Genomic DNA, 17337 nt, shown 5'->3' with positions numbered 1-17337 from the left:
CTGACAGCTTGGCCTTTGTAGAATGACAGCTGAATTTGTGCAATGGATCTGCTTGGTCCAAACTTAGTAGATGGGCATCATATCAGCCGGTCGGGCTGTGTGACATCAGGATAGCACCAAATCAGTTGCTTCTGGCACATGCAGGAGATGACCACTCTAGATGGCATGCTAAACCAGAAGCAGCTGGGGACACAGCACACACCAGCAAAAAGGGTACTCAGCTGCCACAGCGCAGTCTCCAGAGATGTGCAGAGACCAAATTTGTGCCCACAATTTCTTTCCCAAAATGTCAAATTCAAATTTATTCTGGATCTGATTTCTTTTTTTAAAAAGTGACCCTTTGATGAAAATTGCAACATATATATGATGCATTAATAGGATAACAAGCCTTTCTGAAGACGTGGCCATGAACATTTCCAATGCTACTCTTTGACTCACACACCAATAGAGTGTTGGATCACTGCAAACCACTTACCAGCATTACATTACTATCCAAAGGCTGTGACTTCCAATGATCCCTGTGTTTAGCTATACTCTGGGGAAAACCAGAAATAAAAATTAATGTCATTATTTGAAAATACAAGCATCATTGTAGTGAAATGAAAAACAAGAACAAACCCTGCTAGAAGATCAGTATATTGTAATAAAATTATATTTTCAGGTTAGCATTTAGCTAGCTCTGATGTTTGGGGCTACATTCCATATTCTCAGCTTACCCTGCAACATTTATCATTACTATCGTACTCCATAGCACAGAAACATCCCAATGGCTACAATCATTCCAATATGCACAATTTTAATTTTTGAACTACATGTTCAAATATCTAAGACAAATACTCTTTTTGTGAGCCTTCCTAGGTATATTTTTAAATCTACTGAAACTGCATATATTCCACATACTTGGCTATATTGTAAGGAACATACCTTTTTATTTCTGTTGGACTGTTGTAAAGGACATATCTTTTTATTTTCTGTTGAGACTGTGGATTAAAATTACAATGGCTGCAGTTTGAAAGACATGTCCACTGGAACAGTGTGAGGGATATATACACAATGTTGCTGTCCTGGAACAGAGTGTGCCATGAAAGACAGGATGGTGCCGAGGAGGGGTCCAGTCAAATGGGGAACTGCCTGGCAACAATGTTTTAATTGGCTCCTGACCAGGTGGCCAGGTTTTATGTGAGACCAGTGTAGCGGAATAGCTCCTAGCCTGAAAAGAAAAAGACCTAAAACCTCTTGTTTCTCTGTGTGGAAGATTCCACTAATTCCAAAATAATAGCTAGCTGGCTTTTTCTCCTCATGTCTCTATAACCTGCTCTCTCTGAAAGCCCCTGTCAAGAGGCAAAGGGGAAAATCACTGTTAGAGACATTGAAAGGCAAGTGGTCAACCAGTGAACTAAATACTGAAAGAGCTGGAAGACCACTTTGTGTCATCAACAAGAACTGAAAGGAATTTGAAAGACATCGATCAAAATCACCCATCAAATCCTGTACTCCGGAATTGGTGCTATTGAACCATTTTATCCCACCCTTAAAATCCATGTTTTTGTTTGTCTTACATGTGTGTGAATAGGGATTTAAGAAGGGGTAGAGTTTAGGTTACACAGTTAGAAATTAGCAGTTCATATTTCCTTCTTTTGCCACTAGTTAATGACAGTTTGCTCAATAAACAGATATTTTCTTATTAAGTTTATAAATCTGGTGCTCGTATTCTGTTAACCTAAATTAAACAGTTAGGTAGAATTGGGGCAATCTGGTGGTTTGGTCAAACTTTGCACATTTGTCGTGGCTTGGGGAACAGTGGGGCTTGATATTACAGCACGTTGTCCCAAGTGAGTCGTGACAATATACTAAACACTTTATAATTGGAACGAAATATACAATGCCATAGAATTACAGAATGAGTCATTATTAGAATGTACTAATTAGAAGTCACACTATTTAACATAAAGCTTATTTTTAAATGGAGCATTGCCTGCTGACTGGAAAATTAATATTCCTTTTTTATATAATGTAATTTTGAATGCATTTTCACCACTAAGTTCTTAAATATCTATACAAGTATTTTTACAAAACAAGTATATTACCTGTCGAAGGATTGAAAAATTAGCTACTTGCTGCTGCTGCCATCGGAGACTGGGAGAAAATCCTGCAGGGGCAGGGTGACATCCAGATAGCTAAAATATATAAACTGAATTATGATAAATATCTAAAATGTGCAGCAACATGATAATTTAAAATATCTCTACTTTAACTCTGATGAATATAGCTGCATTTCTACATAAAAGGAAACAGGGACGGGTTAGGGTGACTGATTTTTCTACATATGAAAAGATAACTAGTAATTATATTTCTGTTTTAAAATGTAATGGAACTATCTCCTGTTTATAAAAAAAGACAATTACGTGAAAGGACAATAAGGGTGAGGTTGCACTGGTGATATATATGGCAAGACTTTAACTAGACTTCTGCATAGTGCTTCTTGAGCAACTACTTAGCTTTTTGAATTGCAATCCGCAGTGCATTCTTTAAAAGATTAACTTCTTAATTTTTGGGGCAGAACAAGAGGGTATAGAAAAATATTTTGGCAATTTCAATAAAATATTACATTATTTTGAATAAGTTTACTGTAGCTAATCACATAAATAGATACAATTGTGACAATGCACTTTTTAACCTTTGCAAAACCAACTCAAGGAAAAACATGCATTTTATTCAGCACAATCCCAAACTTCACAAACACAAACTTCAAAATAAATTAATTTTAGATTCTAGATATGGACAATGAGCAAGTTCAGTTTACGTTCAAAATGTACACAATGTGGACAAATTTCATTGAATACTTTCAAGGCTGAGTTAGACAGATATTTGATCGAGAAGGGAGTCAAGGGTTATGGGGTGCAGGCAGGAAAGTGGAGTTAAGGCCACAATCAGATCAGCCATAATCATATTGAATGGCATAGCAGGATTGATAGGCTGAATGGTGTACTCCTGCTCCTATTTCTTATGATCATGTGTAGAACACTAAAGGACACAAAACTCAAATAAGTATCAAGAAAAACATCATACTCCAATAAACATTAACATTTTTGTTGTAGTTCTTAGTAAGAACAACATGCATTTACATAGCAATTTATCATCCCCTTAGTCCAAGCTCTAAAGCACTGTTCAAAATAGGTTAGTTTTGAATTGCAATCACTATCATTAAGTAAGCAATTTGCACACAGCAAGGTCCAACAAACAGCAACTGAATGGATGACCAGTTAACTTATTTTGATGGCCTTGGTTGAGAGAGGAATGTTGGTCAGGGCACTGAAAAAACTTACTGATCTTCTGTGAATAGCCACTTGAGCAGGCTAAACGTCTCACCCGAGAGGCAGAAGTTCTAACATTGCAGTACACGCTCAACACTACAGAGAAGTGTGTATCTAAATATATATTTTCTGGGGAAAACAAAGCTAATTCTGCTTCAATTTCTATTTAAAATAGTGCTTATTGTAATGGTACACCATTTTTGACCGTCAGTTTCATCTTTCCACTAATTTTACTAGTTGCTATAGGCCAAAAGTAGAACAATGTAAAAAAAATTATAAAAAGATCCTTAAAAAGAAAGGTCCTACAGTTTTCAAGTAATATATCCAATTATTGTACTTACTGAAACATTCACTGTCTGATTCCTTTTCAACTTTCTTGGGTCAATTTTTGCCACTACTACTTCAGGACATCTTGATGCTTCAATCCTGAATGCAAAAATTGAGATACAACTTCTAAATTACAACTTGTAGGTTAAACTGTAAATGAAGAACATAAAGCAAAATCACATCATTAAATTTTTCTTATTTAGCGATATTCATCTGTGTTACAGTTGTATGTGCATTATCTACATGCCAATTGTCCACCATGTTAGGGGTTAAAATTTATGAGAAATTGAAGAACCATGCTTCTTTAGCTATTTGTATTCCACTCATCTTCATTCCCATACTTAGATTGTTATTTCATGCATGCATGGCCACATTTTGGGGTCTGATTTTTATAATCCACCTTTGGGGAAGGGAAGCAGGGAATTCCCCACCACTATTCTGGATAATCAAGATTGTACTGTATTCCCAATTTCCATAGGAGCAGTTAACTGATCAACGTACATTACACTGAGCGTTACTTTGGTTCACAAATACTATACAAATCCATGTTGAAACTAAAAAGTGCTTAATATGGCGCAATAGGTTGTTCAGAGTTGAAAAAGGTCAGATTATATTTAAATTATGTTAGGCTAGATAGCCTTTTTCTTTAGGTCATTTTAAAAAATTCATTCATGGAATGTGGGCATCGCTGGCTAGGCCAGCATTTATTGCCCATCCCTAATTGCCCTTGAAAAGGTGGTGGTGAGCTGTCTTCTCGAACTACCGCAGCCCGTGTGGTGTAGGTTCCAGGCATTTCAGAGTCAACCACATTTAACCTACTAACTTCCTCACCCTCCGATCTCCATGGTCATGTATCACCTACAACAAAGAAAAAAGTGACCACTTCCCAAGCCTCCACCCAATGCCACATTATGTTGGTAAATGGTACCAGGCAAAAGTTGTATTCTGAAGCTGGAAAGCATATCTAAATTTATACTTAATACAGCAGTTACAACTCAAGTTGCAATTCAAGCAATGTAAAACAAACTTTATTGGCCTTATATTTTACTTGCTTTGCATCTTAAGTTATGTCAAATATTTAATTGCAATTTAGTCAATTCTTCCACTTTTACTTACTGGACTCTTTTCAAGTATTCTTGAGATGTTCTGGGTGGTACACTAGGGTCAAAGTCTTCAATGGTATCCCAGTCGTCCACAGGCAATTGCCTGGGCATTAGATCCTCTTCAAAATTCATTTCTGTTAAATTTTGCCCATACCATAAAGAAAAATTAAACTTTAGGATTGCATCTAATTCCCCAAATAGTCATAAAATTCATACTATATGCAAATCATTAAATGTGGGTGCAAAAGGTTAGCACTGGGAACCTCAGAAGAGGAAGACCATAATCATCATCATTAGTGCTTGCAGGTACATTTTTAGCAATTTATTTTTTGATCAGGGTACATTTTTAGATCAGTTCATATTTGAAAAGTGTACCATTGCAAAAATGCATATTACATCAAAGTGATTACGATATTTAAAGAATCAGGTACTTCCTATTTTGTTCTATGGTACTAAAGATTTTGCACATGACTGAATGAATATCCACTGAAAACATTATGCTTTTGTGACCAAATTTTACTAAAGGAGATGCCTGTACTCTTTTACATGAGGAAATGGATCCTCCATCTAAAAAAAAATGGTTTAAAAACATGCTTTCAGTTTCATACTCTTGTTTTCTGAGAGTTAGTAAAATTCCCAAAACTTTGTTCGCATCAATGATTTGTTGGGGCAACTGGGATCATAGCTATAAACATAAATTAATGCACCAAAAGAAAAATTGCACGTGACTGTGTCTGCTGGTATTGCCCTAGAAGACAGATGGAGACAGGTCTGGGAGATATGTAATAAAAATACAAAATGCTGGCAATGCTCAGCAGCTCAGGCAGCATCTGTGGAGAGAAACAGAGTTAATGTTTCAGGTCGAGATGACCTTACATCAGAGGTGCATGTTGGACTGAGTTAAATAAATAAACCATTCCAAATTGTTTCCTTGGTCAATCATCTATGTGGATTCTTGCTGTGTGCAACATGGCTGCTGCATTATCCTACAGAAGCCACTACAGCAGAAAAGTAATTTCAAGCAGACCATCAAGGCATTTCTGCAAGATGTGATGTTCCTATGTAAATACAAAACCTTTTCTCTTTAGGCAATAGGTCAAGACCCACATTCTGACATCAGAGGCTGAAAAGCGAACTAAAAGCATTTAGTACAAATCTCAGAATGGGAAAATCAAAGGCCAGTAGTAGTGGTTATTTCCACGAAAAGACATGGAATATTGTATTTATGAAGATATGCTGTGGGGATTATTTTTCTTTATTCTTTTTCATTCATGGGACGTGGGCATCACAAGGCCAGCATTTACTGTCCATCCCTAATTACACTTCATCTGAGTGGTTTATTGACTCCACCCCTTGCTTTGCTACTCCAGAGAATACTTAAGAGTCAACCACATTGCTGTGAGTCTGGAGTCACATATGAGATGGCAGATTCCCTTCTCTAAAGGACATTAGTGAACCAGGGTTTTTTTAAAAAAAACAAATTGAACCCCTTGCCCCCAGAGAATTCATCTGGGCCTCTGGATGACTAGTCCAGTGACCACTACGCCACCGTCTACCTCAAGCTGCGATATTATTCGAACTATTTATAGACTCTTTCACAGAGTTGGCATGTTTATCAGTAACAGAAAGCTGAAAGGACTAAGAGTATGGATTAAACTCTAGATCATGAGAATACTGGAGACATTCTGTGTTACCGCTGGTGCCGCTGGATTCCCCATCACATCACATGTGAGTGAAATGCTGACTCAGGACACAGATAACTAACAGATTTACAATAGTATACAGTTTTCGCTGATTAAATATAACCTGATCTCAGTAATAATCCTTCACCCATACTCTTTCAAACTGCGAGTACTCACCGAGCGCAAGGTCATGACCCTCGCATCACATGACAACCGACAGCCAATCACCGCTTTTCTCCGCCCTCATTTTTAACGGTTCCAGTCCGTCAAATAAACAGTCTGGAGATAGAAGCGGTGATTTTTCTGACGGTGCCACAGACTATCGCCACATTGAAATGCCGCCGGCACCGGTTTTATGTTCCGATAGTCGCAGTACGTGAATTTAACAACAAGACTTAGGAGGCCTTATATGTAGTTCGCACGCGCAGTGAGGGCAGACGGTAAAGCGACTGCGCAGTGAGGGCAGACGGTAAAGCGACTGCGCAGCGAGGGCATTGTCCCTGGGACGGAGATCAGAGTTACAGCCACAGGGCTAAGTCGGCCCATCAAGTCTGAACTGGCTCTCCCTAGGAGCAACTTACTTAGTGCTATTGTCAAGGATGATTGGGAAAAGCTCCCGTCAGTAAAAGCAGGAGCTCTCCCTGCCCAAAATGACAGAGAATGATTTTACCCCCTGTATTATGTATTTGACCTCCATTCACTGCATTTTGCTGGAGAAATAATAAGTGATTTTATCAGGAGTTGTTGCTATCATTTCAATCATTGAACTCTGTTTGCTGTAGTTCATTGAGACTGTTTTTAAATAGACTTGGCTGTAAATAACAAAACAAAAACAAAAATACCTCGAAAAACTCAGCAGGTCTGGCAGCATCTGCGGAGAGGAACACAGTTAACGTTTTGAGTCTGTATGACTCTTCAACAGAACTAAGGAAAAATAGAAAAGAGGTGAAATATAAGCTGATTTAATGGGGGAAGGGTAGAGCTGGATAGAGGGCCAGTGATAGGTGGAGATAGCCAAAAGATGTCATAGACAAAAGGGCAAAGAGGTGTTGAAGGTGGTGATATTATCTAAGGAATGTGCTAATTAAGGGTAGAAAGCAGGACAAGTAAGGTACAGATAGCCCTAGTGGGGGTGGGGTGGGGTAAAGGAATCGAAATGGGCTAAAAGGTAGAGATAAAACAATGGATGGAAATGCAATTACAAATAATGGAAATAGGTGGGAAAAGAAAAATCTATATAAATTATTGGGAAAAAAAGGTGGGGGGGGATCGGAAAGGGGGTGGGGATGGAGGAGAGAGTTCATGATCTAAAATTGTTGAACTCAATATTCAGTCCGGAAGGCTGTAAAGTGCCTAGTCGGAAGATGAGGTGCTGTTCCTCCAGTTTGCGTTGAGCTTCACTGGAACAATATTGTGCCCTGAGTCCTGCCGTAAATCACAACCTGACGCAATGGTGTCAGTAAACACTGGTTAAGGTCAAGGGAGTCTGAGAGACTCAGTGTACCAGCGTGCAATTATCGTGTAGTATTGGAACAGCGTTTTATTCATATGTATATGCAAAAGAGCATGATTAAAAAAAATAACATTTGGGGTTGAAAGTCTTTATTAAATATTTTCCATTTTACACTATATATGAGTGCCCAGTTTGTAGGTCTGTGTATTAGCTTTAGGAAGGATGCGAAGGCATTAGAGAGAGTGCAGAAAAGATTCACAAGAATGGTTCCAGGGATGAGCAACTTCAGTTACGTAGTTTGGAAAAATTAGGACTGTTTTCCTTGTTGAAGGTTTAGACGAGATTTGATAGAGGTATACAAAGTCGTGAGGGGTTTGAATAGAGTAGATAGGGAAAAACCTTCCATTGGTGGAGGTGTTAAGAATGAGAGGGCACAGATTCAAAGTAATTGGGAAAAGAAGCAATGGCAACATGGGGAAACATTTTTTCATGCAATGAGTGGTTAGGATCTGGAATGCGCTACTGCCTGAAAACATGGTGGAGGCAGGTTCAATCAAGTTACTTAGGAGGGAATTCGTTTATTATCTGTAAAGGAAGAATGTGCAGGACTAAAGGAAGAAGGTGGGGAAATGGCACTAGCTGAATGGTTCTTTGGGAGAGTCAGCACAGACATGGTAGGCCGTGTGTATTATAGAATGACATAGAAATTAGAAAACGGGCTATTCAGCCCAACCAGTCTACATTAGAGTTTACTCACCGCAGGAGCGATGGTCCTAACCCATGTGCCTACGCTGTTTCTGCATTTATTTATTCCTCCCCACTTTTCCTCAGCCAGCTATTTAATCCTTCCTCAAATGTGGTCATGGCCCTTGCTTCTAACATTAGCTCTGTAAATGTATTCTCACCAGTGAGGATGGCCACAGAGCTTTTGTGGCAGACCTGCTGAAGGTTAGTCCAGTCGCCTTGGGGCTCTGTCAATGCTCACAGAACTGTCTAATGCCCTTCACTGGGTTACCCAGGAACAAAATTCCAGGTCTGGACTTGCTGACCATGGAGTTCCACAGAACATTCTGTGATGAGTATGAGCAAGCGCTGAAGAAATGTTTGTTGGTAGTTGGATGTCCCTCTTTTGGTTGTCTTGCTACCCAAGAAGGTGGATTTATGACTTTCAAAAACATCCGGGCACCCTGTCTCTCTCCTTAGCACAACCTATAAAATCTCTGGCAGGGTCATGTCAGTCCACCTTGGCAGTTAGTTAGCATGCTGCAAACAATAACTTTGAAGCCAGAATGTTACAGCAATAATTGGGGTATAAATCTTTCATTTTTCTCAATTATTACACAGGGTTACAAATATGAAGTTTGTAAGATTGTTGTGCTTTGGGACTGTTGTTAATTTAGGGTAAGATGGAGGAATGAAGGGGATCATGTGATCTGCTCTGAATTCTGCTGACGACAAGCCTGGATGGCTTGGTTGTTAAAGGAGGTCCCAGGTTGTTTTACTGGGAAGAAGGTGCAATATATTCACACCTGTAAACAATGACCCTAGCAGCTGTGCTGATGGCGGATAGACTGTTAGTCTCCAAGTCCCAGGAAGGTGTTAGGAATATCAGGTTTTGCAAATGGTTATACTTTAAACTGCCTATTTAATTCCAAGATAGAATGGAGTTGGAGGTCTGGAGGATACATAATTAGCATTTCTACCTGGATATAAGGCCCATGTGATTCGTGTTACCATGGAGATGGGCTTTGAGAGGGGAGGGTTCATAGGAAGCATTGTATGCTCAGGTTGCATGTTTTCCTAAAACGTATCACTACACCTCACAGACAGGGTCAGTCTACAAGAATCTGAGAGAGAGAAGGAGCAAGAGATAGAAGCAGTAAATCTCTGTTGTTCCCATAAGATAGAGGTGCGGGCTCAGGCTCGGACTGAAGAGACCAGATTTGTGAGGATTTAAGCGAAGTTGAAAGATTCGCCTAGCTTTAGTTAGAGGGAAGGATCTCCAATTCGTCCTTCACCGTGAAAGTAAGTTTGGGGAGTGGAAGTTATCCGGTTGGATTAGCAAAAAGTAGTTGAGAATAGCTTTGGACTGGTTCCTGGAGAATGAAGTGCCCACTTAAAGGACAGATAAAGTATAACTGTAGCAGAAAGATTTTCTGTCATTGTATAAGTTAAATGGGGGAATTTTTATTTAGTTTAGAGTATAAGTTGCCTACTGAAATAGTGTTTAGACAATGTTGCTTTTATTTTGTTACAGTAAAAATCTTAAAACTTGAAGTCTTGTGTGATAATTTCTGTTATTCACTGCAAGTTCAATTTTTTTAAAGTTATCGGTCCCCATGGGTATCATAGCAATAGAAACAATAACTAACCTACTTCTACCCATTTTAAAGTGTTGTAATAGATTAATTTGTTTTGGAAGAAAGTTTGCTTTGCAACCTCAACATACAAATATGAAAAATGGCAGACAGAAAAGGCCTACTGCTCCATTCAGCCTGTCCCACTGAGTTTGATGCCTAGTGCATACTTTCCCAGCTCATGCAGAGCCATATGATATCCTGAGAGACAGCAACAATGTGCTTTTATGCAACACCTATTTATGTAGTAAAAAGCTTTATGCTATTTCACCGGAGGGTTTTCAAACTGTATTTGAATATTCTCTACAGTCTTAATATCAAGAGAATCCACTCCTTGTGTGAATTACATGAACTTGTGATAGATGGCAGGAATACAACTCAAAATATAACTTGGGTTTATTAAAATGTACATTACTACTAAAAATTAGAGACACTTTCAGCAGAAATGTTTTTTTGCATAAATTGTTATTGGTCTTTTACATGGGGCATTATTGCCTGCTGCACAGATACCATCATTATCTGATACCATAGGTGATCAGCCTAGTCAGTAAGGAGTAAGAACTGAAAAAAATCCTTAATCTAAATTGCTTCACTTGTATCAAATTTCAAAGCGCTTGTTGGTGATTATACTGTGGCAACCCTGTTCAATTCCCTTTAATCTGGAGGTGAGTGTATTGAAGCAAAAGTATTTTAATTTTGCTTTTGAATTGAATGATCAATCAGGATTGTCAAGTAGCTCAAAAAGCATTCCCCTCTCAAAATTACACTCTCAACTGTTGGCATATTTCCCATTCACAGGTAGTGTTGCTGTGTCGTATCCCTCTCTTTCCTATTATGAAAAATCTTGTTGCTCCCAGGTGATCATTCACCCTATTTCCACACACACCTCCCCGTACACAACTTCATAAGGGTTGTCAGTGACGCATGCAATTGCGGTCTTAATATTCTCAATTATGTTAGAAAATTCAACCAATCTTAAATATTTCACTGTATTTTTGTCAAAGATGGTCTTATTGCATGGCTGCTTTTGCTGCCAATGCCGTGCATGCGCAGTTCTAGAGTTTTTCTGCCATGTTTACTGGTTTGCAGACTCTCAAAACATTTCTACCTGAAATCTGCAGATTACAACAGGCAAGAGAGGGTTAACTATGGGACTTTTTAATCACTTGCTGGAAGACTAGAATGCAGACACAGAAGGGGGTGGATGGGAATCGAACTGTATGTCTAGGAGGGGATGCACACAGACTCTGGAATACGAGGGGCCTTTGTGTTAGTGTGGCACAAGAGAAATGGGTTGCACAGAGACTCACGAAGCGAGGGAGCCTGTGTTGTCATCAGTAAAGAAGGAATGGCAGAGCTCATTGAAAGACAGTCATAGTCCCTGGTCTGGGGTCAAGCAGTCAGTGGTAATGTTGCTGGACTAGTAATTCAGCGACCCAGCTAATGACCGGGTGAGAGATTAAAGGCAGTCCTGGGATTTAGTCTTTTATTCTTTCACGGGATGTAGCATCGCAGGCGAGGCCAGCATTTGTTACCTTAATTGCCCTTGAACTGAGTGGCTTGCTAGGCCATTTCCAAGCACATTTCAGAGTCAACCACATTACTGTGGGTCTGGAGTCACATGTAGGCCAGATCAGGTAAGGATGGGAGATTTCCTTCCCTAAAGGGCATTAGTGAACCAGATGGGTTTTCAAGACAATTGATGATAGTTTCCTGGTCACCATTACTGAGATTAGTGTTATATTCCAAATTTATTAACTGAATTCAAATTCCACCAGCTGCCATGGTGGGATTTGAACCTATGGTCCTACCTCGGTCATTACCTGGGTCGCTGAATTACTAGTCCAGCAACATTACCACTATTCCACCATCTCCCCCATAGTGGACCTCATAGTCAGGGTGAGAGATTAAAGGCAATCCTGGGGCTTTGAAGGCCATGGTACAGGGATATGCATGGTACATATGTAGTAGTCCTGGTCCAGGGAGGGGCAAGGGCTGTGTGCTCAATTGGGATAAGGCACAGCTTGGTGTGTAGGGCATGGTCATGGCCTTACAATCACTGGCCATGGGCTTGTCTGGCTTGGTACTGGGCTTCAGTTGGAATGGTTATGGTTAGGGGAGGCATCTGCAGCCTTTAAACGGGGAATACGTAATAAAGAGGGGGATATTCAAGACTGTCCTAGGGGTTGGTCTCCTCTGTATGTGACTGTGCACACAGCCTCAAGATGGGGAGGGGTAAGGTCCACCTGGAGCATGGGGACATCAACAATGATGGGTTCAACAATTATAATGGGATCCAGGATTACTGGGGGAGGCTGGAGAATAACGGGAGGGAGTTTTACCTGCACGCTGTCAGGTTTCAGGAAAATTGGAGGGACCCAAACACTGACTGGGGAGGGTCGAAACTGGTCTCAAAATAAAAGTACATCACCTTCATCTTGGAAGCCCGAAGTTCTGGCGCAGTTTGAAATCAAAACTGGAAAAGAATCTGCATGGGAGGGGTCTGAGGCAGTGTGGGAGGTGCCCTGGGCAGGACTCAGGGGCCCTTTCAGGATGCACCCTCAAACTGCTTAGAGTCCCAACATTGAAATAGAGACAGTGCTGAGAGAAAAGAGGAAGACTTCCTTGAGAAGGTGTAATTGGAGCCACTGCCTTTTATTGTGCTTTAACGAGAGAGAGCAGGAGTCACTGGCTTCACAATACAGTTGTTTCATTTGAGCTTTAACAGAGAGGTATGTGAGAATGGAAAATGCAGGCAACAGTTAAGGAAGCACAGATGCTGCATATCAGCCAGATAATCAATGAAAGCCTCCATTGTGCTTTCTCCAATTGGCATGGATCACAGGCCAAAGGGCATCCAGTCATTGCTGAAGTTCAAATTGAGCTTGATCAGCATACCGGATCAGAGATTGCAGGAGTGCCTTTGGTAAGGTGGCACATTTCATTAATGCGTCCAAATCTCTTCCAACCTCTGCGGGATTGAGATGTCAAGTATCAGGGTTGGCACCTTAGTCACTTTGATCTGAGAGTTTGCGCCTCAGCTGCAAGGCTGTATCAACCAAAAAGCTAGTAGCACAGATGCAGCTCTAGAGCATGACAGTGGCTTTCTGTTTGCGAGTGGTGGGTCCTCTATATTTGCCCAGTGTTCATTAATCTGTTGCATCTATCAGTCCACAGGGAGAAGGAGGATTGAATAAAGGAGCCTGTACCCAATGCTACCTTCTTGATGGCAGTGATCTGATTGAGGGAGAGGAGAAGGGCCCGGTGCCGCCTAGCACAGCTTCAAGAGGAGACCAAGCTTGAGGTTCATGGTCCAGGGGAGCCCCAACAACACCCAGATGATGAAGAGATTAGACCCATCCCACGGAGGCAGGTCGCATGACCAAGGGTCTACTGAAGAAGACTTTCCTATCTGGAGATGAATGACAGACAATGCCATGCACGTCTGTGCTTGTCAAGAGATGTGGTGGGTCATATCTGTCACATTCTGTGGGAGGATCTAATGCCCCATAGACTGGGAGGACATTCCCTGGCAGTGCCACTGAAGGTCACTGCTGTGCTCAATTCTTTTGCCTGCGGATCATTCCAGGGATCCACAGGGGATCTATGTGGCGTCTCACATTCCTCAACACATAAATGTATCAAAGAGGTGACTGATGCCCTCCACAGTAAGGCTCATCATTATGTGAACTTTACACTCGATGAAGCTAGTCAGGCTGCTAGATTTCTGGGGTTTGCAGCTATTTCAGCCTTCCCTAGACTACAGGGTGCAGTCGATTGCACACGTGTCACTCTGAGAGCTCCATGGCAGCAGCCCCTGATGTTCATTAACAGGAAAGGGTTCCACCCTCTGAAGGTTCAACTGGTGTGCGATCATCAGAAGCACATCATGCATTTTTGTGCCAGGCAACCAGGGAGTCCCCATGACCCATACATCCTGAGTTACTCCCAGGTGCTTCACATATTTGAAGGGTCTCAGTGAATACAGGGCTGATTGCTTGGAGATAAGGGCTACCCACTCAAACGACAGCTCATGACACCAGTGTGTCGTTCTCTGAGTCACTCGGAGGAGAGTTATGATGTGGCGCATAAAGCGACACAATCCATCATTGAGCAGACCATTGTCATCCTGAAGATGCATTTCCGAAGTTTGGGCAGCTCAGGTGGGGCTCTTCAGTACTGTCTATTGAGGGTGTCCCTCATAATTGTGGTCTGCTGCGCCCTTCACAACCTGGCACTTCAAAGAGGGGTCCCTTGCCAGAGGGAGACAGGGAGGAGGCTGAGAGCTCATCGGATGATGAAGAGCAGGAAGGGCAGGAATCTGAATTGGGGGATGAGGGTCAGCTTCCATGTGAGGATGCCATCGAAGAAGCAAGACATGGAAGATGTGCCGTGCCGTGCTGATAGCCATACGATTCCAGGGGGATTAAGGCACAGGCAACGGGACACTGCCACATTCCTTCTGTCCCTTAGTGCCATGCCTGTGCACTGAAAGGCCTTTACAGCCAGTGGCATCAAGAGCAAGTTCAGCTTTCGGACTTGCATCTTCAACCCTCATGATTTACTAGGTACTAATTATTGGAATGGTCAGTGGTGAACCCTCTATCCGTGCACTCTGGGTAGTGATAGTCGGCACAACAGCGCAGACGCTGCGTCAAATGACTCACAGTTGTCACCACCTTAATGAGAACCTTTTAGCGGACACTGAGATGCGCCCATGATTGGAGGGACTATCATGGATGCAGGTCTTGTACTTTGGCACTACCAATGGAGGCAGCCTTCTCATTTGGAGAGACAATGACAGCTACCCCTCAAAGGCTAGTGAGGATGCCTAACTCCAGGCTGTCTTGTCAGGAGTCTGGCCACTAACGCATTTTGCAGACACTTTCAGTAAAGAGTTTGACACATCTCTCCGATATGTATTTACAAAAGTGCATGATATAAGCAGTGATTGAACACCTGTGACCCAAAGTAATGTCAAAACCTCTTAATTTTTCTAACCTGACCGCTACACCTTGGTGCATCCCCAGCTCCTGCAGCAGAGGTGGAGGCAGCTTGTTGACTGCTATGCCCATTGTCTTTGATGACATTTGTGGGCATCCCCTAGAGGGCCGAGAGCTGGATGGCTCTGGCCTGCTTTGGGCCTCCTGCTGTGGGGCAGGTGAACACTCACCGGCCTGTACAGCTGGAGGTGATGGAGCCACAGGCATAGGGAATTGGGTAAGGCTGGAGACTCTCGGAGTCATCTGGGTGGATGCCCCCGGGGTCTCCAGCTGCTGGTCCTTCTCCCTGTGAGTGCCCGAGGGCCCCTGCCTAACTCCCTGAGGGCAAGGTGCCCTGTCCTGTCTCGACTAGCCACTGATGGATCCCATCAATGCCTATAATGATGGAGTGCAGGTCCGAGCACAAATCCGGCAGGATCTGCTGGACCAAGGTCGCCAAGGTGGTCGCCACCCTTCCCATGGAGACCTTGAGGCACTCGCATGTCAGAGCCATGACATCAGACAGAATGTGGATGGACTCCTCCATACTTCAACCTAGTCTGTTGATTGCCTCTCGCAGCTTTTCCTAATCTTCCACCACTTGTTGTTGCATCTCCAGAATGTTAGAGACGGCTGTTTCAGAGGCTCATCATTTGACTCAGGCTCAGCGGGTGCCTGTTGTCCAGCAGTCCTGAGTGCCAGAGACCTGGGCTGCCACTGGCTCTGACTGCTGTGGATATGTGTCAGCGAGATGTTCCTCAGAATATGACCCCGAGCCTACTCTATAATTATGACCCACCGGGCTGTATTTCTCAGAGCTGGTGGAGGGTGCAGGTGAATGCAGTGACAGGTCTTCTTCCAATGGCTCCTCAGCTTCCCAGCCTGGGGGCTGGGGCTCAAGTTGGCTCTGGTGGTCTGTCTGTGCATGCTGGTGTCTGTAAGTGAGAACAGATAGATTTAGCTCATGAACACGCTGGGCAGAATTTTTCCCTCGTTGGGCGGCGCAGCAGCTGGGCTCCGACTGTGATTTCACGTTGATTGGCCAATTAACGGCCAGCCAGCGTGAAACGTGAGCTGTGAGCCTCAGCGCTGCTGGGCTGGGGGTGGGAGGAGCGCAAGTGTTGAGGTGACCGCATGTGCAGGGGAGCACGCACTGACAGCTCCCTGAAGCCACAGAGCTGCCTCAGGGAACTGACGTACTTTAAACATAAAAATAAACTTTTAACATATGAAATAAACATATCCCCACATGTGACTCAGTCGCATGAAGAGGGACAAGTGAAAAAGGATGTTAAAATTTTTTTATTTTGTCTTAGTAAGCGCTGGAAACCCAATCCTGCCCGTGGATGAGGTTACTTTAAAAATGCAAATACTTCCTGGCCTATTTGCTCGCCCGCCAACCGAAAGGTTAAGTGGGCAGTGAAACATGTAGCTTAATTAATTATGTAAGGGTTTCAGATTCCTGGGACATTGGGACCGGTTCTGGGGGAGGTGGGACCAGCACAAACTGGATGGGTTACACCTGGGCAAGACCGGGACTGATGTCCTGGCGGGAATATTAGCTAGAGTGGTTGGGAGGGTTTAAATTAAAATGGCAGGGGGATGAGAACCTATGCAAGGACTCAGAGGAGGGGGAATCAAGGACAAGAACAAAAGACAGAGGAATAAGAAAAATGATAGGCAGAGAAATCAAGGGCAAGAATCAAACAGGGTCTCAGTGAAAAATAGTGGGAACGGGACAAGTAATGTTAAAAAGACAAGCCTTAAGGCTTTGTGCCTTAACACGAGGAGCATTCGCAATAAAGTGGATGAATTAACCGCGTAAATAGATGTAAACAGGTATGATTTAGGCGGGATTACGGAGTCATGGCTGCAGGGTGATCAGGGATGGGAACTGAACATCCAGGGGAATTCAGTATTTAGGAAGGACAGACAGAAAGGAAAAGGCGGTGGAGTTGCATTGCTAGTTAAAGAGGAAATTAACGCAATGGTGAGGAAAGATATTAGCTCTGACGATGTAGAATCTGTATGGGTAGAGCTGAGAAATACTAAGGGTCAAAAAACGTTAGTGGGGGTTATATATAGACCCCCAAACTGTAGTGGTGATGTTGGGAATGGC

General features: G+C 42.5%; 1 protein-coding gene across 1 annotated transcript in view; it reads right to left on the bottom strand.

Moving 5' to 3' along the window:
• gemin2 (gem (nuclear organelle) associated protein 2) overlaps positions 1-6711 on the bottom strand; it is a 24339-nt gene extending 17628 nt beyond the window's left edge. Inside the window, exons 1-5 of the mRNA XM_078562741.1 lie at positions 6604-6711; positions 4758-4886; positions 3656-3740; positions 2088-2177; positions 476-535 (exon numbers count right to left, since the gene is read on the bottom strand). Coding sequence (XP_078418867.1) covers positions 476-535; positions 2088-2177; positions 3656-3740; positions 4758-4876 — 354 coding nt within the window. The 5' untranslated portion in view covers positions 4877-4886; positions 6604-6711. The remainder of the gene's footprint in view (positions 1-475; positions 536-2087; positions 2178-3655; positions 3741-4757; positions 4887-6603) is intronic.
• Positions 6712-17337: the final 10626 nt, after the last annotated feature.

This window comes from Cetorhinus maximus, chromosome 18 (assembly GCF_964194155.1).
Source record: "Cetorhinus maximus chromosome 18, sCetMax3.hap1.1, whole genome shotgun sequence".
Taxonomy (NCBI): Eukaryota; Metazoa; Chordata; class Chondrichthyes; order Lamniformes; family Cetorhinidae; genus Cetorhinus; species Cetorhinus maximus.
Note: the sequence above shows the minus strand (reverse complement) of the source record. Positions and strands in the feature narration are given on the sequence as shown.